This window comes from Pipistrellus hanaki, assembly GCF_964339955.1.
Source record: "Pipistrellus hanaki genome assembly, chromosome: 18".
Classification (NCBI taxonomy): Eukaryota; Metazoa; Chordata; class Mammalia; order Chiroptera; family Vespertilionidae; genus Pipistrellus; species Pipistrellus hanaki.
This window is the reverse complement of record NC_140520.1, coordinates 9529823-9550877: the sequence shown is the minus strand read 5'-3', so window position 1 is coordinate 9550877 and position 21055 is coordinate 9529823. Positions and strand designations below refer to the sequence as shown.

At 45.3% G+C, this 21055-nt stretch overlaps 1 protein-coding gene and 1 long non-coding RNA gene across 2 annotated transcripts in view; one reads left to right on the top strand and one right to left on the bottom strand.

Moving 5' to 3' along the window:
- LOC311612958 overlaps positions 1-20512 on the bottom strand; it is a 57665-nt gene extending 37153 nt beyond the window's left edge. The window contains exon 1 of the long non-coding RNA XR_014793388.1: positions 20314-20512. This is a non-coding gene — a long non-coding RNA (uncharacterized lncRNA). The remainder of the gene's footprint in view (positions 1-20313) is intronic.
- Positions 20513-20634: 122 nt separating this feature from the next.
- The window catches only part of NOTCH2 (notch receptor 2), a 132251-nt gene continuing 131830 nt past the window's right edge, over positions 20635-21055 (top strand). Inside the window, exon 1 of the mRNA XM_084866370.1 lies at positions 20635-20990. Coding sequence (XP_084722496.1) covers positions 20918-20990 — 73 coding nt within the window. The 5' untranslated portion in view covers positions 20635-20917. The remainder of the gene's footprint in view (positions 20991-21055) is intronic.

The window sequence follows — 21055 nt, the reverse complement described above, 5'->3', positions numbered from 1 at the left end:
AGGTAAATGATCAGTACGTCATAAAGGCAGAGGTCAGGGGTTGGTTCATAACTGCGTGGCAAGAATAGCATGCCCAAAGGTGCAGAGGCCTGAGAGACGCTGAAAATGGTGGCATGTCTGAGAAACGTGAAGGAAGCCTGTGAGGATGGACTATGGGATATGGTGATTTTGTTGTTGTTAAAGTAGAAGAGTCTACAGAAGCTAATCAAGGCCTGTGTGTGGAAGTCCTGGTAATCCATGTTAAGAAAAGAGTTTTGATCATATTACAGGGATCTCGTAAAAGAGTTGTGAAGGTCATTATTCAAGAGTGTGAATAATTGGATGTGCCTGTTCAGAGAAAGGACAATGCAAAAGGACAGCTGAGCAGAGGCTGCTCTGGAGAGAGTTGGGACTGATAGCTCTGAGTCCATTGTGACACTGGTGATCTGAGGGTTGGAGAGAACTGAGAATGGTTCCAGGAAGAAAGTGATGGGAGCCAGGGCAAGGTAGTGGAGATGGAGAAAAAGAGAATGATTAGAGAAACACAGCAGTGGTGGGTTGGTGAGTGGTGACTGCTTGAAGGGGAGGAATGAAGAAAAGAGAGGAGCATTTATCCTGAATGTTTTAAGTGGTCAGCAGTATCCTGATATGAAATGCAGTAAGGAGAGGTTTTTGAGAAGTGACATTACATTGAAATGTGATGCTTGTAAGGAACACATAGGAAGAGGTTGAGAAAGCAGTTGGAATTATGTGTTTCATACTCAGGAAAGAATATAGGTCATTAGTACCTGGATGATAACGGAATTCCTCAGAGAGGATGAGAGCACCTGGAGATCATGCGAGTGAGAGAAGAAGCTCTAGGATGAGGCCCTGGGGAAAGGAGGAGAGAGAGGAGAGTGAGACAGCAAAGATTAAATTGAAGTAGATGATGTAGAAGAACAAATCCAACATGGAGCCATGGAAGCCACAGAACAAGAGAGTTTGTTCCACAAGAGAAGGAAGATTAGTGGTGTTCAAATCAAAGAAAGGGTAAGGAGGAGGAGGACTGCACAGAGGTCCTAGAAGAGCTGTAATAGAAGGCTGCAGACATGCTCGTTGGGGGCTGAAGGACATCCAGCAAAAGCCAGCCCAGAGTCGAACCAGTAAATCCGAGACAAAAGGCTCCTATTTCCTAGTCCCACCCATTTCATAAGCCTGAGGTTGAATTAAACTATGAGTTATGCTAAAATGCCTTCATCTATTGAGGTGGTTGGACCATCTCTGGCAAGAATGGATAAAGAAGTGAGGGGCTTTCATGTTAATTTTATTTTTCATTTGTGTGAGGGGTTGGATTAAGGAGGTAGCTGACTAAAGAAGAGAAAAAAATGTTAAAAGGAAGAGGAAATAAGAAATATTTGCTCCTTTAAAAAAGATGATGTGCCAAACAGCAGTTCTAGAACATTTATCCTCCTGTCACCACATAATCTAGGGTCTATTTATAGGAAAACTATAAGCTAGTATGGCCAATATAGGCTTCTGTGGGCCAGCAAAAAATGCCACCACCATATAATTTTCTCCAAAGTCTTCAAAACCGTTTTAGTAAGGAACTTGGTAAGTATGGGGACTCAAAGTGTGGTCTGTGAACAGTGTTGAAATTGAGAGTACAGGCATGAGAGGAAGCAATTCAAATTTGTCTGCGCAAATTAAGAATGCCGTGACATACAGGTACTTCATCAGTGGACTCACCATTGAGCAGGCTGAGGGTAGGTTTGAGTGTTGTAAAATTTGCACAATAATTTACAGGGGTCATGACTTGGGCATTAGTCATGAGCAAGAGGACCAGGTGTCAGACAACAATAGCTTGGAATTTTAAAAAAACAAACAACAAACCTACAGACAGTTGAAGAAGCACTGCTTTTAGATCACAACCGATTTGCAAATGAAACTTCTTATAGTTAGTTTGGGAGAGTTATAGGTAGTTGACAGAGGACTTGAGCACACACCACAAAATGTAAACGTTAAGTGAGAGGAAATTGGAGATCATTGTGGAAGATGTGAATTGGTGCTGGAAATGTCCACAATTACCTTCTGAAAAGACCTTCTAGAATTAAATGCAAGCTAGTTCATTTAAAAATTATTTTGATCATTATAATATTCCCCAGGTCTGTAATAGTACCTGGTACATGGTAGGCACTCAATAAGTATCTGTTGAATATTGAATTCGTTGTTGTAACTACAATGTAGGGAATCGATTGAGTAGGGGAAGGGAGAGCATTAGGAAAAACAGGAGAATATAGACAGTCTACATATAGGTTGTTGGGAGTAATCAGCCTAGTGAACACTAAAATGAAATAAAATATAAGTCTAAGAAATACTGAGAGAAATCTCTAGTTTCCTTTCTCCATCTGAGTAGGCAGCATGGCTACTCATTAAGGTACAATTCAGAAATCTGGGGTCATGCCCGACTCTTCCTGCTGCCTTTGCCCCCGGTATTCTGCCAAATAAGTCTTTATTCTGACTTCTCCTTCTACTCACATGGCGTTAGTTCAAGCTGGGGCTCCTGCCCCCGGACTTTCGCAATAGCTTCCTAAACCATCTCCCAGGCAGGCTTTTCCCTGTCAGCCTTTCTTTCAAAATTGAAAATCTGGTATTTTTACTCTGTTGTCTCAAACCAGGAAATGGCTCCCAATTTGCCTTAAGCAACACCTAAACTCCACCATAGCACAGCCCTCACAAGGCCCGTATATCACCTGGTCCTTGCCTCCCCAGCCCAGCCTTTTCTCCACTCCCTCCTACCTGGTGATCTTTGAACCCCAGCATTAGGAGGCTAATTGTAACCCCCGGTCCAGGGGTGTGCCATACTAGTTTATGTTTCTGTGCTTCTGCTATTCCTTTTGCCTGCACTGCCCTCCACCCCCACACAAATGTATCATCTTACTTTTTTGGAAATCAGAAGTCTGACATGAGTCTTATGGGCAAAAACCAAGTTTTTAGCAGAGCTGCATAACTGCAGGAGGCTCTGGGAGAGAATGCGTTCTTTGTTTTTCCCAGTTTCTAGAGGTTACCCACGTTTTTTGTCTGTTGGCCACATCATTCCCACCTCTGTTTCCATCGTCACATCTCCTCTGGCTCTGATATACCTGCCTCCCTTTCATGCAAGCATCCTTGTGAATACATTGGACTCCCCTGGTCCCTGAATGTAGTCACATCTGCAAAGTCCCCTTAAACACAGTCACAGGTTTAAGTCATGGACATCTTTGGGGAGCCATTATTCTGCCTGCCACACCATCCAACGCCCATTGATCTCTTAAAGCTCAACTCAGAACTTTTCTCTTACACACTCTGTGTGTGTGTGTGTGTGTGTGTGTGTGTGTGTGTGTGTGTTTTGTTTTGTTTTGTTTTCATTGATTTGAGCCCAGATACGGTGGCTTAGTGGTTGAGTGTCGACCCATGAACCAGGAAGTCACGTTTTGATTCCCAGTCAGGGCACATGCCCGGGTTGTGGGCTCGATCCCCAATTGTGCAAGAGGCAGTTGATCAATGCTTCTCTCATCATTGATGTTTCTATTTCTCTCTGCCTCTCCATTCCTCTCTGAAATCAATAAAGATATTTTTTTAAGTGATATTTTTTTTTTGTGGGGGGAGGCAGAAACATCAATTTGTGGCTCCACTTTTTTGTGCATTCTTTGGTTAATTCTTTTATGTACCCTCACGAGGCATGGAACTCGCAAACCTGACATATCAGGAGGATGGTCTAGCCAACTGAGCTACCCAGGACTCTGAAGCGTCTTCTGTTAGTCCTTCCTTACAGAGCCAGTCGCTCTCTATTTTATGTCATATCTGTGCTGCCATCACTGCATGGATTAGCTTATATTGCATGCATTAAATTTTTAAATCTGTCTATCTCCCACCTATACTTTGAGCTCTTAAGGGGGCAGCTTATTTCTCTTTGTGTCACCAGCACCTCGTATAGTACATGACATATAGTACATATGAGCAAATTTATTTTTAGAAAATGAATGTGCCCCAAGCACTGTAATGAGCCATTTTCATACACCGAGATGTGGATTTAAATGGTGACTGAAGCTCATGTTTCCTGCCTTTCTGGGTCATCTCCGACCACTCCCACTCCCACCCCTCCAGCCTCACTCTCATACCTACCATCCCTCGAGTCACATGGACTTTTTAACCCTCCTTTCCTCTTTCCCATCCTCATCTCTCTCTCTCCCTCTGTAACGCTCTCCCTCCAACTTTTCTGTTTTATGAATCTCTATTCCTTCTTCAAGGCACAAATAAATTTTTTTTTCTCTGCAATGCCTTTTATGATCTCCTCAAGAATTAATCACTTCCTCACGTGGGTTACTAAGATACTTTGTGCACATATGTATTACATATCTCACATTGTGTTTTGCTTGGTTGTGTACGATTCTGTTCTCCGCAAGGATGTGCAAGAACCATGTCTTGTTTATAGCAGTATTGGGCATATAGCAAGCGATCGATGCTGTTTATTAAATTAAACTGAGCAGGTGCAGGCATGAGCATTGAGGGCCATAGGAAGGAATCAAAGATAAAGGATGCCCTTGAGGAAAATAAAGAGGAAGGAGGAGGTGGACATGACATTAGAGAGAATTTCAGAAGACTTGAGGAAGCGGATTGTGACGAAGACCAGAGTCAAAGAGGAGAGTCTGAGCAGCAGCCCCAAAGGACACTGAGTCGCTGACCTGGGACATCATCAAGAAAGGCCTTTGAGAGATTCTGATGGTTTTAGGAAGCACAGCTTTGATAGAGTTCAGTCGGGGCCCTAGGCCCACTCTTCTTAGGTCAGGAGGAGAAGGATCTCCAGAAAAGAAATGACTTGAGGAAGAAGAAAACCAGACTTTTTATTCCATTAACCTGTTAGAATGCCCGGGACATGACACCACAGCACAGCTCCAAGTCAGGCTGGAAGGCTTGGTTCTTTCATGGGACACAGAAGGTTCGAAGTATGGGGTGATGTGGGCAGCTCTCCTATAGGGACCAGCTTGCTGTGTTTCCCTATAATAATCAGATGTTTTCTTTAACAGGCCACAGCCAGCCTAATAGCCCAGGGGCTCTCAGTATCAAAGGTAAAATGGTTCATCTGGCTTTAGACCTGAGAGCAATTTCTCTTCCATGGAACTTTTGTGGACACTGGGATGTCTCTGTATGAGGCATTCTCTGACCCAGCGGACCAATATTCCCCATGCTTCTGCCTGCCTTGAACTTTGCTCTCTCGTCTTCCACCAAACTACCTTCAGCTGCATTCTGCAACCTGTGTTCTGGTTAGCTAACCTCTATGGCCAGCTGTCTGTCTTGACCCATGGTAAGCCTGATCTAGACAAACTCCCATGCCTGCCACGCCTGTCTGGATGTTAACCCAGATTGATTTCACCTAGCATCTAAGTTCCGTGATCTGCTTCTGTTGTGTCTACTCTGGCCTGCTAGGTCATGTGTCTCAACAGGAGTGATGATGGTTCTTGGGGGATTAAAAAAAAAACAACTGAATGCTTTCATGCATAAAGTGCAGATATACATACAGTACACAAACTGATGTAATAATGTATCTGATATTAGAATGTCATGGGGGAGCAATGTAAAAAATGTCTAAAAAAGCTGCTTAGAAGGGCAACATGGGGGTGGGGTAGTGAGATGGAGAAACACTGTGAGAGGTTATGAGACCGAAATTTGAGGAACATTAAGAGAGGGGATGGTGAAGAAATGGAGGCAGGCAGGGCTGGTTCCTTGCCTGAGAAGTAGATTATGGAGAAGGTTCCGATCCAGTGAACACATTTTGAGCATTTATTATGTGCCATGGACTGTGTGAAGCCCTTTTACATTTGTTAGCAAAAAAAAAGCTTCTCTTTATTTTAAGTCTCAATGTACGCATTCCTTTTAGGAACAACAGCAACAGTTTCCACTGGGATAGTAGCCTACCTCTCTCCTCTCAGCTCCAGCAGTTTTTATGCTAATTACGTGCTTGGAGGTACCTCCTCATTCACATTTTGCAACATCAGAAAATAAAAAAAACACAGCCCAGCTTGTGTTTGTAGAAGCTGCTTTCATGGCAGCCTTTCAACCGGTTGGGCAATTTAAAAGATGCAATTGTAATCATGACTAACTCATTAAGATGCTTCAGGGAAACCCGAATATCCCTAACCTACTTTTTGAAAAGAGAGACAAGGGAAAATACAGGGTTGAGAATAATTCAAGGAAAACAATTTCAAGTCTTTGAACAATAGACAGGCTCTCCAACCTCCGTAGCTGGGCTGGAGAGAGGGAAGGATAAGAAAAAAGTCTTCCCTTGGAGGAAACCTGGCAATGACTTGTGTGTACTTGCTCTTCAGGACTCTGACCTTTATTTGGTTGGTTGGTTGTTTTGACTTATAAAATGCTCTTCTTTGTTCTCTCAGGGAAATCCATTCGGAATTTACCAGCGAGACTACGCATTTGTATTAGTCAGACCGGCTATGCTACGTATTTATCGTCTGTACTCGACTCCTGAGCTTTCCTTCTCTCTTGCTTTTCTACCTTGTCAGGAGGGATGATGTCGGGGTGGGACACTTTTGGGGGAAGACAGATGAGCCACAGTGGCCATTTGGAGTCTATAGCCAACTCCTAGCAGCTTATCCGTGGTAAATCTTGTTTTCAGCTTCTTGTTGACTTTATCACCCACTCTGTGTGCTTAACTCTCTGATGGATGTTATCATTAGCTCTCTTTCTTCACGATGCCAAGAGCACCAGTTGAACAGGGAACGATTCAAGAAAACCTCCTTTGGAAGGGTCAAGTTGACCAGAAAAAAAAGAAAAGCATTATTGTTTTATTAAAACTGACTTTGTTTTAGAAATAATCATTTATATTCAGTCAAACTAGTTGTGCGTGCAGTCACAGTCTTATTCTTTCTTCCTGGTCACTCTTTGCAATCCAGAGGGAAAAAGAGGAAGGTGAAGGGGAGATTTTAAAACACAGCTCTGAGTGGGAGTCTGAACCACAGGTGAATGTGGGACTTTAGGGGAGAGGGGAACATCTCTGCTCAGGTGCACACACCCGAGAGGGACCATTGGCTATAGGAGAAGAGACAAGGGACACTGGTGGGTAGTTAGGCAGCTTTTCCAGTCCTGGATCACTTTCACATTATGACCTCAATATATTTTTATAAATTCTTGGAATAGAAGTTTCATAAAATCTTGGAACATCAAATATACCCAAACAATTCTTCCAATAAAGTGAATATTCCTAGGCTGCCCTGAAAATCAGGACACCTTGAATTTAATCCCTGCTGTGACCCTGGCTGACTCTGTAACTTTCAGCTTTTTCACTTCTCCGGAATGGTATAAATAATGAAAAACATACATCTTTGGAATCATTACAACATGGTTTCCAACCCTACCCCTACCACACTTATTAGCTTGTTGATCTCGGGTAAGTCATTTAATTTCTTTGAACCTCAGTATCTTCGTTTGTTAAATAGAGAAAAAGAGATCTGCCTTGCAGGAATGTTGTGAGGAACTAATGAGATCAGATGTGGAAACATCTTACAGTGTTTCCCAAAGTGTGGTACACGTACCCCAGGGGTACGGGAAGAGTTTGTTTGGTGGGGGTATGCGTTGCACCGGAGTTTGGTGGGGATATGCACTGCACCGTGCTTAGCTGCACCTAATTCTACGTTCTCATGAGTACGAGGGGTATACTCAGCGTTACGGAAATTAGAGAAGGGGTACACATATGTCAAACATTTGGGAAACACTGAATTTCTAGCACATAGCAGTCACTAAATAAATGGCTTCTCTCATAGAAATATCTATCTGCACAGTGAGGTGACAAAAGGCATGGCCTTCCGAGCTCACTGCCTGCTAGATGCTTTCTTAACCTTATGGTTGTCATTAGAGAATGAGGAGAATGCAGGCTGGCCACACAGACATTCAGGCGAGGGAGAGAATGAGAATGGACACGATCTGTTCTCCCCGAAAGCAGAGAGCATTCAGCATTCCTTCAGCAGCAACACAGAAAGGAGAGGTGAGTGGCGGCCTGCTGGCCATGTGCTCACCAAGCCAAGCAACCAAAGCATTTCCTGCTCTAGTTCTGGACAAAGACTCTGGAGAGTCGTTTGCCAAAAGCAAGAAAGGCAGCTGCGTAACTGCCTCGGTCCGTGGAGCTGACAAACCGGTATGCCATCAAAGAAAGAGAGAGTCATGGGAAATAAAAGCCTATGGTTCATCCTCTCAGTCCGGGAGTCAGGTGGGTGTGGGGTGGCGCCTTTGCTCGTGCTCATTAATGAAGCTGCTCTTCGTGTTCTCTTCCTCCTCTTTGCCTGCCTGCCCACTGCCGGGTTCCACTGGGGAAGCAGCAAGTACCGACTCAAACCATTAATTATGTATTGTCCGTGTACCCAACATTCATTCAGCACACCTACATTGAATGTCTTCTATGAGAACAACAAAATTAATAAGATAGCCCTGGCCAGTGTGGCTCAGTTGGTTGGGCATCGTCCCATGCACTGAAATATTTTGGGTTTGATTCCAGGTCAGGGCACATGTCCAGGTTTCAGGCTCAACCCCTGGTAGGGGGTGTGCAGGAGACAGCTGGTTGATGTCTCTCTCCCCCTTCCTTTCTTCATCTCTCTTCTAAAGATCAATAAAAAAAAATCTAAAAAAAAAAAGATGGGATATAAAGTACAGCATAGGGAGTATAGTGAATAATATTGTAATAACTATGTATGGTGTCAGATAGGTATTAGACTTATCATGTTCACTTCATAAGGTATATAATTGTCTCAACATTATATGTACAACGAATACTAATATAATATGGTATGTCAACTATAATTTTAAAATAATAAGATAGAATCAGACTTTGCACTCAAGTAGGTCTTAATACAGTAGTCTCATGTTCAACTGTTGTATGGTATATATAATATGCAGAAACCAACTGTAGAGGGGCTCAGGGAAAGGCATAACAAAACCTAGGAAGACTTCCCAGAGGAGAAGACATTGATCTAGGCCTTGAACTAGAATTCCACGGGGCATGGGGAAGATGGGGTGAAGAAGGGGAGGGAATAAGGGCATGCCAGGGAAAAGAAAGAGCATATGCAGAGGTGAAGAGCATATGAGCTCACAGCACATCTGGGAACTGGCTGGTAGGTTTATGTGCCTAGAACATAAACTGTGCAATACGGGGCAGCAGCAGAGAGGTAAATATGGCCAGAATACCAGTTTGGTTTTTTGGTGTTTGTTTGTTTGTTTGTTGTTGTTTTTTTTGCTTTGTTTTTTTATTGTCCCAACCTTTAGAATTTGGGCTCTAACACAGGGAATGGGGAGCCACTGGTGGATTTTAAGTACAAAGTGATAGGTTTATTCTTGTATTTTGGACAGTTTTGTGAATGGATTGAAAGGAGGTGAGACTGGAAACTGGGAGGCCAGCTAAGGAATTTCATCCATTCTATCAAAACACTGCCAACTGGTCCAGAAGGATGAGGACTGAGGGTTTAACAGTTGAAGATCTCTGGTGACACCTAAAAGTAATTTTACTAGGACAATTCAAGCAGAAGCCAAGTTACTAAGCCAGCGGTTCTGAAAGTTTGCTCTCCAAACAGCACTGGTATCACCTGGGAACTGGCTGGAAATGCAAATTACCCAGCCTCCTCCCAAACCCCACCCCAAAGCTCCAGGAGTGGAGTCAGAAATGTGTGCTTTCACATGCCCTCTGGGTGATCCTGTTGCATGCTAACATTTGAGAACCGTCGACATAAACCAATCGTACTCAACACTTGCAGTGACTGAGCTAGCTGTCTGATATTCCCTAAGTAGTAATTGTTAATATTATGGGTTCCTCCGTCAGTTGTGGGCTCTACCTGGCAATATCCCATTCATTGTCCCAGGCCTAACTCCTGTCACCTCCCACGGAAGCCTTTCTAATTCCTCCCCAGACAGCCCTTCCATGAGTACTTGTGCACATATTTCTATTATGACACTTAATTGCGTTGTGTGTGTTTTCCGTTTACTAGTTGTCTCCCCACTAGCTAGAAACACCTAAGGAGTAGGGACTGCCTTGCTCATATATACCTCCCCACTGTTTTCCCATAGCAGGTGCTCCATAAATGTAGGACAAGGAAGTTATCCTGGGTTTTGAGGAGAGGAGAATAGTAAGGAAGAAGAGGTTTGGGAGTGAAAAGAAATAGAAACTTGTCCGAGCCAAATTAGTGATGTGTGTGGTGTGTAATGCATTAAGGCTGAGATAAAGTTATTGGCTGAAGGGGTTAAACCAGTAAAGAGGGAGGACAATGACAGTGGGGGGCAAAAGGATAATGAATGGCAACATGGTCTTGCCAAAGGCAGGAGCAGGTAAAACCAATGGCCAGAGCAGAAGGACTAGCATTGGAATGAAGGGAAGACTTTTCTTGGAAATAAAAGGACAGGAAGTAAAGGCGGGTGCATGAAAGATCAGTTGTGGTGTTGAGAGCAGGGAAGTTTTTCATGCTCCCCCTTCTCCCCGAAGTGTAGAAGTGGGAGGGCTAGGGGAGGTTTTATGGGGGAGGTGATATTTGAGCTAGGAGATATCTTCATTGAAGTGGGAAGTGAAGCCTTTTGCTGGGAAGAAAACAGGGAACAGAAAGAGGGAAAGAGGCCCCAGGAGAGTGGTGAAGTTTTGCAAATGCCATGGGTGTAGTGGTGGGGATGGTAGTGAGATTAGAGAGCAGCAGCAGGGGGTTCTTTCGGGCTGATCCACTTCAGTTGCTGAAGGGCCCACCCATTCACCCCACTGGCCTTGGCAATGGAAGCAGCATGGGAGGGCTGTCTCAGCGATCAGATAGACAGCTCTGGACACAGAGCCCAATACTAACATAGAAGGCAGTCTAGCTCCATTTATCACCAGTGCTGAAACACAATGCAGAAACTAACGACTATGTAGCCACAAAGGAAAAGATTTATAACATATGAACTAGCTGAGGAAGCAGGATAAAAACCCCATATATGTTTTTTTAAATTTTTTTTTTAATGTTATTATTGACTTTTAGAGAGAAAGGACAGGAGAGAGATAGAAACATCAATGATGAGAGAATCATTGACTGGCTGCCTCCTGCAGGTCCCCCACTGGGGATGGGGGTGATCAAGCCCACAATTTGGGTATGTGCCCTGACCAGGAATCAAACCCGTGACTCTTGGTTCCTGGGTTAATGCTCAACCGCTGAGCTATACCAGTTGGGCTGCACGTATATCTTGATCATAACTATTTGAAATGTGGGTATGAAGGAACAACTAACTAAAATATTCCAAAACGCTATATAGGTGGTGGTATTAAAAGGTGTCTTCCTTTTAATTTTTAAATAGTGATATTTTTTTTTGTTTTGTTTATCATTTAAAGAAAGATACAGCAATAAATAGAATTGGTTCTTTACCTACTGGCTTTGTTTCTGATTAGATACACTCAGAGGAGAGTATTTCAAAATAAAAAGTGGTAGTGTGAAACCAACCTGCAAAATTGCCTGACGTTCTCTCATCTGGGGGGGCAGAAGGAGGGACATGACATTCTTGAGTTCCCCCAGTTGGGAGATGACAAGAAATTGAGCATGATGCTGAAGGGGACTACAAAGGACACGTGATCCAGCGTTTGACTCAAGAAACTCGGGAGACCAGATTTACAATAAATGACCACAGGGCTTCTTCCATGCTCGAGTGGGCAGTCTAAGCAATGGATGGGGTTGCATCCCTGAGGCAGAGACATGTGGGGAGGAGGCATGCATGTCACACAGGGGTTAACTGGGTGCTACTGGAGGTGGTCAGACGGACCTGGGCTGTGTCGCCGTTTACAGCTGGGTGCTTTGGGGCAACGTCTCAGGTTTCACTTGGTGTGTCTGTGAAGTGGGACGAATAATACCTGCTCATACACTGGTTGGAGCACTGCAAACAATAAAGTAGGTACACACAGTAAGCCCTCCCTAAATATTTACTGCTCTGTCGGTATTCATGTCATTATTGTTATTTTTATGCACAACTATTTTTTAAAAAATATATTTTATTGATTCTTTACAGAGAGGAAGGGAGAGAGACAGAGAGCCAGAAACATCGATGAGAGAGAAGTATCGATCAGCTGCCTCCGGCACACCCCCTCCCCCCCTAACTGGAGATGTGCCCACAACCAAGGTACATGCCCCTCACTGGAACCGAATCCAGGACCCTTCAGTCCACAGGCCGATGCTCTATCCACTGTGCCAAACCAGCCAGGGCACAACTATTGATATGGGGGGAACTGATTCGGACTGGGGGCATTTTGAATTCTTTGCAGGGAGTTCAAGGAGGTGTCTGAGGGCAGTTCTCTCTCACCACCTGAAAAATGCTGTGGGTTCACCCTGGGCCTTCAGGAGGGAAGAGGAGACGTACAAGGAGGAACTCCACGTTGGTTCTTCTTTTGCTAGAGTTTGGGCGGCTTCCCCATGTCTAAACAGGTGCATGCCCTCCATAGCACCCTTTACCTTCTGCTCTCACTCTTCTTCCCTGGTTTTCTTCTCTTCAACTCTTCCAACTCCCCTCTTCTCCTCAAAAGCCCAAGTGGCGGGTGAGTAAGGAACTAGACTACCTTTGGCGTGTTCCAAGTTTGTCTTTTTGAAACTGGAAGGTTGTCTCTTAATTCCAGGAGTTTACATAAGTCAGTCTCTGTTCATCCTATCCATGTCTTCACTTACTTAAAAAATAACTATAGACTGGCAAGGTTCAGGATCATAAGAGTAAGGTGAGCAGACGTCCCACGGCGTTTTAAAAAAGTCCCGATTTTTGGAAAGATTCTTTTAAATCTTTTGGACTTTTTTAAAACGCCACGGTACACGGGACAAATTGTTAAAAATCGGGACTGTCCCGCCAAAAGCGGGACGTCTGGTCACCTTACTTAAGAATCAAATGAAGGAAGGCTCTTTTGGGATAACGATATCTTGCAAAAGAAACCAACAGACGTGTGAACTGTGCACAGGGCTCTTCTCAGCCATGATGTGTTCCTTCCTGGACCCAGATGTCAATGTCAACATGGGAAGCATTCTTTGACCTGCTGGCATCTGTTCTTCTTGTCTGGCTTAGACTTTCAGTAAGTGTGGTAAGAGGAAAGGAATTAAAGGTGTGCAGAAAAATGACCTGGCCAGTGGTCTGGACAAGATAATAGCAGTAGTCATATTATTCTTTTATTTCTTTTTAATCTATTTTTTATATTTTATATCGGTTATAGTAGTTTTCAGGCGTGCAAGATAGTGATTCCACATTTTTATACCTTACCGGGTATACCCCCACACATTCTAGTGCAGAAATCAGAATAATGATAAACAAAAACAAGTTGGTATCCCGACCAGGTCCAGCCACCACTCACACCCGCTGAGTTCCAATTTCACATTCCATTCCGCATTAGTGAATAATAACGATGTATTTCCAGCTTTGTTGGAAACTCTATTTGTACAAGACCTAATTTACAAGGTCATTATCTTCAGCAACAGATACCTGCGCCGGGCCAGCAATTACCTCTGTCTTCTGCACACATTAGCACACGTACGTACCACAGCCCAGCAATCACCACCTCCGTCCCTGCACACATTAGCGCGCACACACAACACTGATTTGTACTTTCCTATAAAAATCACTCTTTCCCTTTTTAATTAGAATGTTCTCAGAAGCGAACCCTATCGTTAAGGCCATGTATGCTTCTATTATAAATACCAGCTGCCAGCCAATAATTATCCCCTGATGAGTTACTTTAGAAGGAGGCTTAATTTTAGTGCTTACTTTTTTAAAATGGGATTTCTTTACCTTACTTGGAAGGCCTCCCATCCTCACACTTAGTTAATCATTTTCAATTCCTCACCAGCGTTCTCTTTTCTTTTGCTTCGGGAGGGCTCAGATGTGATCTGCACTCAGATAGGATGGAGATTCAACCCCCCCTCCCCCATTCTTTAAGGTGGAAACTACCGTGTTTCCCCGAAAATAAGACATCCTCCGAAAATAAGACCTAGCGCGTGGAAAGATAAGACATCCCCTGAAAATAAGACCTAGCGCAACTTTGGGAGAAAAAATTAATATAAGACACTGTCTTATTTTCAAGGAATCAGGGTATATGTCTGAACCTCACCGCTCGAGAATCTCTTGGCTCACCTGTGAGGGAAGAACCTGAGGATGCCGGGCAGGAACAATTGAAGTCTCTGAGAACGAACACCTTAACATTTCGCAAACAGCCAGGGTTGCATAACCATTGTAGTGACTGAGGCATTATAACACTGTGGTTTCATAATTACATGGTTGTGGATTTGTGCTGCTCTTGAGTTGGGGAGATATCCTGATACATACAGGCCAATCCCTTTTCACATCACTACATGTAAAAAGTCTACACTGACGTAGGAATCGAAGTGTAATCCCTCCCAGCACAAAATACTGAAAAGGAAAATTTAAGTCAGATAAGGCTAACGTGAGCATTCCTATACTAACTTTCCTGCTTATCTCATGGATAGCAGAGACTTTTAGATTCCTAGGTGCCTTATTTTATAGGTACCATTAGTCATATAGTACATATACAGGAGAAGAGTCAGATGTACAAGGACAAGCTTAAATTTTCCTCTCCTTGATATTAAACGGAAACAATCACATTCCGAAGAGGGCACACATATGTCAAGAAGCCCAACGAACGCTTTCTTAGATTGCTTATACTCTTCATTGGCGCAGAGACCATTGTGCTGATGCTCATTGGAAGGGTCGGAATGGTTCCTAATTCTAAGAGTAGTTTGACGTTGAGATTGACTCCTGTCCTCCATGTAATTATGTCCTCCACCAGTCCTCTGTGTATCGGAAACTGGTGGACCTCTCAGAACATGCACTTGCTCCGTGCTCTAGGCAAGGCAAGGAATCAACTCCTGTGAGTTTACAAACATGAACAAGTGGTGGCTCTTGTCTACACTGCTTACAGGTCAGTCGCCATCTAAGTTCATTCCTATCTCGCGGGCTGGGGACCGAACCCAATGAAAGTGGCCTTAGAATGAATCACAGTGCTCTCTACTCCCCCTTAGCCCTGTTCCTTATCTCTGCGGTGGCTATGTTGTTTGGTGTTATCCCCTTGGCCTCCTCAATGCTCTGTGATCTCCAGAGAACAGAGGTGCAGGCCCATACATGTCATCTGTATTGCCACAGAGTCAAGGATGTGCTCTTTGGACGGTCAACTCTCAAAAATGGCTCTTAAATCAAAGAATGCATGTGCTTACTTAGGCTTTGTAATTACAGTGGGCCTGCTGTTCTGTACCAATATGGAAGTCATAAGAAGCTGATGGACCTTTGCCCAGAAGTCTCTACACTAAAAATCGTCTTGAATGTACTTCACACGGTCAAGGACAGAATGGAATGAAACTGAATCAGAGGTCAGAAACTGGGGGTTTTATCTCATCTCTGTCACTAATTACTTATTTAACCTTGGGCAGACACTTACATTCTATCTCAGTGTCCTCATCTGTGTAATGGGGATGATAATGACTGGCTTGGCTATTTCCCACGATTGCTTTGAGAATCGAATGAGATAATATACTTAAAAAGTGTTTCTGGAAAGCCTAAAGCACTGCACAAAAGCAAGGCATTATTTTAATTCCTGCTTCCATAAACACTTCATCACACATCCGTGGGCTCCTGGGGTATGTGGTGAGATGTGTGGAGTAGCTCAACCAAGGCTTGCTATGTATCCCAGATCCTCTGCTACAACATCTAGATCAGTGGTTCTCAACCTTTCTAATGCTGTGACCCTTTAATACAGTTCCTCGTGTTGTGGTGACCCCCAACCATAAGATTATTTTCGTTGCTACTTCATAACTGTAATTTTACTACTGTTAATGAATTGTAAGGTACCTATCTGTGTTTTCCGATGGTCTACCAGTGGGTTGAGAACCACTACCAACAAACTTAAATTTTGTCACTTTTGCATCTCTCTCCAATTCATAGAGATATAGATGCTCAATGTATACTATATTTGTCTGAATGTTATCTTAGGCCTGCTCCCTGTGTCAGTCACCAGTCAGATATTCTCCAAGGGCTCCCAGACTGTGAGAGGGTACAAGCCGGCCTGAGGGACCCCCTCCCCTCAGTGTACAAATCTCCTGCACTGGGTCTCTAGTAGACAAATAACCCAGGATCCTTGAGGGGTTTTTACAGCCCAATGGATCTGAGAGAACAGACATGAAAACAACAAGGTGCCCAATTCTGCATTTCTGGTGTTGAGAGGCAATTTTACCTGTGAGTTTTAATTAGTCAAGACATATGTGTGCGTTTTTAGTTTTGACTAAAATGAAAACTAGTTGTGGCCCTTACTCATGTTTTTCTACTGATAATGGTCTGTACATTTTAATTTGAACTTGGACACAGACCTTTTTTTTTTCCCAGATGAAAGTTTGTGAGATCCCATTTTCTTTGTATCAGTGAAGCTATGGAATTTAAGGAATGGCAATAGCTATGATTAGCTTATAGGATCACCTAAATATTTTCCTGCTGACTTCTCCTGCAAAGTAAGACTTGCTTTGATGAGGAACACTGTTCTTAGGGAAGACCATTCCCAATCCAGTAGAGCAACGAAACTGCCGAGTACATTTGGGGCTCATATCTCCAGGCAGCTCCTGGCATTTCACGCCCTCAGCTGCTGTTTGAGTTTTGAGACATCGCCATAAGACCCTCTGGCTTCAGATCAGGATCAGGGAAATGGAGAAATGGTCACCTAAATGCACAGCATGGTATTTGGGGAGAGGCCAACGACAGAAGCATATTTCAGTGCAAGTCCATCCTTTTGATCAGTCCCACTACTCCCAGCTCTCCCTCGAGCCCTCAGCAAGACAGATTCCCTGCTTCCGGCTACACAGATGTCTTATCTTGCCTGCTTATCTAATCTATCTAACCTTTTTTTCCTTTCTCTGTGTTTCCTATGCCCATCATGCCTCAAGATATTGAAGTCATGGCTAATTCCTTGATCGGGCTTTCCTCTCTTATTGAAGCCATTCTTAGTCTTAGGGGCCAATGCCCACCTTTTCTGCATTCCCACAGCCCCTGCTTAAGTCCTTATCTTCCTACTTTAGGGGCCAGGCTCTGGACTCAACCGTTCACCCGCCTCTAGACTTGCTCCCTTGCCTGGGACAGCTTAGATCACTACACACGAGACACCTCCTCTGCTTCTTTACCTGGTTCACCTTTTCGTCTTCCAGTTCTTAGTCCAGCTGTTACAGTTGCCCTGGAAACCTTCCCTGACCACCCCTGGGCTGGGGCAGGACTCACAGGCCCTCGGCTGACACACCTGTCTCTTTATCGCTCTACTCTTCACACCGGATATGGCCTGTGGTAAATAATCATCCCAATGCTGGTGGATGGGTTGGGTGAACTTATTCTCATCTCTCAGTCTGTGCCAATTCCAATTTCTTCTCTTGATTTTCAGCTACCTTCTATAGTTTTGTGTTTAGCCATTTATACCCATAACTTCTTTCAAAACATGTCTTTAAAGACACCTTTTCAGTTACAGCCTCTACTTTCACTGTAACAATTACTCTGTATTCCTCTTGTCATTATGAGAATGTATGCAATGAGTTTAATTATAATAGATCCACAAAGGTTGTACGTTAACGGTAATACTAGCGTTCCTTAAAACAATCACCTTGGGAAACTGTGACCCTCTTGTCCCAGTAATGTCATAGCCACAGTCTTTCTGGAACTGCTCTTTGGGGATAATTACATTTACATTCTTTTGAATGTATTTTTAAAAATATATATTTTATTGATTTTTTATAGAGAGGAAGGAAGAGGGATAGAGAGCTAGAAACGTCGATGAGAGAGAAACATCGACCAGCTGCCTCTTGCACACCCCCTACCGGGGATGTGCCCACAGCCAAGGTACATGCCCTTGACTGGAATCGAACTTGGGACCCTTCAGTCCGTAGGCCGACGCTCTATCCACTGAGCTAAACCGGTTTCAGCCTTTTGAATGTATTTTAATAGTGATACATCTACTATGTGCAGGTGATTTTTAAAATTCGTGTACAGCCAAGTTACTATGAACTGTATTTAGGAAGTAAACAGAATGATCAAACTGATAACTCTATGAATCAGCCAATAAAAAGTAATGTTATTATCTTTCTCTGAACATATTTGCACAAGGGAAATTCCAAAAACAATCTGGCTATGTTATTTTTTGAAAAGAGTTTCTAGCATCCCAGGATGACTACTTTTAGTAAATAGCACTTGCTGATCCATTATAAAGTGCTTATTGACATCCGGCTGGGAATTTCACCGGCCTGCGATCATACTAACTCGTACTTGTTTCGTGTCGCTTCACATTCTAGTCCATCTATTATGTAACAAAACACTAGGAATGAATAAGGCCATGGTCCTTGTCCATAAGGACCTCCTAATCGGGTGGAAACGATGGAAATACAAACAGCCCTGTGTGAAAAACAGACACAGCGGAAGATAAAGGAGCCGTACAGTGGAGGGACTGTCTGTGAGGGGGAGGAATTGGTTACAGTGTCGGCAAAGCCTTCTCAGGACCGAAGGGTGAATAATTAGAAGTTCACCGAGAGCGGGAGGGAAGGGAACTACAAGAGTCATTCCAAGTCCAGGGAACAGAAGGTACAGAGACAGAACCAAGAAGACGCGTTTGGGGGGAATCTCGAGTCATTCAATACTGTTCTTGTATAGCGTTCACAATGGAGCAGAGAGGACAGGCGAGGGGACTCAGCGAAGAAAAAGCCTTGTCTCTGTCCCCTTTAGGAGTATGCGCTTTATCCTGTAGGAGCCAGGGAAAGGCTCGGTGAATAGGATTTCCCTTCCCAACAGGATCATAAACCTCCACATCTCATTGGTCACATAGAGTGGCCAGTCTCCCTCTGCCTGACTCTCCCCCCCTTTCTCCCCCCCCCCCCAAGATTGTCTCATATCCATCCCTTTCTTTTCATTTGACATCTACCTCATTCACTCAGGCCTCCATCCCCTTACATCTGCCTGGACTGTTTCACAGCCCCCTGAGTGGCCCTTGGTGAACAAAAGCTCACCTTCTGTTCCAGATAATTTTGTACAGAGCAACCTCCCTTTAACATTTTTTTAAATCCTCACCCGAAGATATATTTATTGATTTGAGAGAGGGAGAAAGGGGGTAGGGAGGAGAAGGAGAGAAAGATGGAGGGAGGAAGAGAGAGAAAAACATCCATCGGTTGCCTCCCATAGGCGCTCCAACCTGGATGGAACCCGCAATCTAGGGATGTGCCCTGACTGGGAGTTGAACCATCCCTTTTTGGGGGTGTGGACACACTCCAACCAACTGACCCACCCGGCTGGGGCAGCCCTCCCCGTCTGTAACCGGCCATTCAAAGTCCTGCGGGATCTGGTCGCAAACCCCTTTCCCTCCTGACGCCTGTCCCCGGTAACAGTGCCGGAAGTCACCTGCTGCTCCCCTCACTCTCATGGCGGCGCTCCCTGGAATGCTGCGCTCACACAAACTTTTGTGTTTGTTGCTTTCAGCCCTTTTCTTACAAATAACAAGCCCACTAGTACCCATGCCTGATCACATCCCCCACTCTCCTGACCTGCAAGTAGCCAGTATTCTGGTTCTATTGCTTTACTATATACTGGGTGGTCTGCACCCATAAGTACTATTTTGTGTTGTTATGAAAAAACTTTATATATATATATCTGTGTGTGTGTGTGTGTGTGTGTGTGTGATACTTTATATCTCCTTCTGCAATGAGTTTTTTTCACTACCATCTTGATTTTTAAGATGTATCCCCAGGGACGTATGTGAATTCGGTCTTCTCCATTGATGTGTGGCGGTTCATTTGATAAATACACATGCCCTCGTTCTTCCATGGGCGGGCCTTTGGGTTGTTCCTACTGTGGGGCTATTATAAACAACGTTACAAGGCACATCCCTAGCTGGTCTCCTGGTCCTTACACATGTGACTGACCTTTTACGATCCTGCCCGCATCCCAGCTCCTTCAGGAGAGTCTGCCCTGAGTCGCGCGCAACCGTCCGTCACCCGCAAAACCTGGGCGCTCTGAAGCAGCTTGTGCTTCGGGCGTCTTTAGTGCATCCCACTGCGCAAGAGGGAGTGAATGAGTGAATGAATGAATGAATGAGTGAATGAGTGAGTGAGTGAATGAGTGAATGAATGAATGAGTGAATGAGTGATGAGTGAATGAATGAATGAGTGAATGAATGAATGAATGAGGGAATGAATGAGTGCGTGAATTTTAAATGGGCTTCGGCGTCCTACCCCCCATTTCCTTGACATCACGGGTCCTCGACCGCCTTCCCTCAGGGAGCCCCCCGGGAGTGTGTGCGAGGCCGTGTGGGTTTGGGGACGGTACCTAGCTCTCTGGCTGAGGCTTGGCCGTCCCGGCAAGTTCAAGTTCTCGGAAGCCCTCGTGTGTGCGGCGCAGCGTCCGCCCGGGGCAGAGGCCGGGCTCGGGGCGCTCCCGTGCCCATGGCGCTGGCTGCCGGGGCGCGCGGGTCGGCGCCGCGGCCGGGGGCGGCCGGCCGGCGTGCCTGGGGGGCTCCCGGCGGATCCCTCCGCGCGGCCCGGCCGGCGCTTCTTCCTGCGGGAAACCCCGGCCCGGGTGCCGCGGCGGCGGGGGCGGGGCCTGAGGTGGGCGGAGGCGGCGGCCGAGGCGGAAGGACACACGAGGCCGCTTCGCTGCACAGCGCAGAAAGTTGCAGCCAAACTTTCGGGCGGCGGCGGCGGCTGAGGCGGCGACGGCCCGGGAACGGGAACGACTGACTGAGGGAGGGGGTGCTGCAGGGAGTGGAGCTTGCGTTTCGCGGTGCAGCGCGGGGCTGCGATCGGCAGAAGCAGGAAGAGGGAGGAGAGAGTGGGGGGGCTCCTCGATCGGGACCCCCCCCTCCTCATGTGGATCTGCCCCGGCGGCGGCGGCGGCGGCGGCGGCGGCGGCGGAGAAGGAGGCGATCGGGAAGATGCCCGCCCTGCGGCCGGCTCGGCTGTGGGTGCTGCTGGCGCTCTGGCTGTGCCGCGCGGGCCCCGCGCGTGGTGAGTATCCGGCCGGGGCTGCTGCCCCCCACGCCGAGGTCCCCGCCCCGACCGGCCACCTTGGG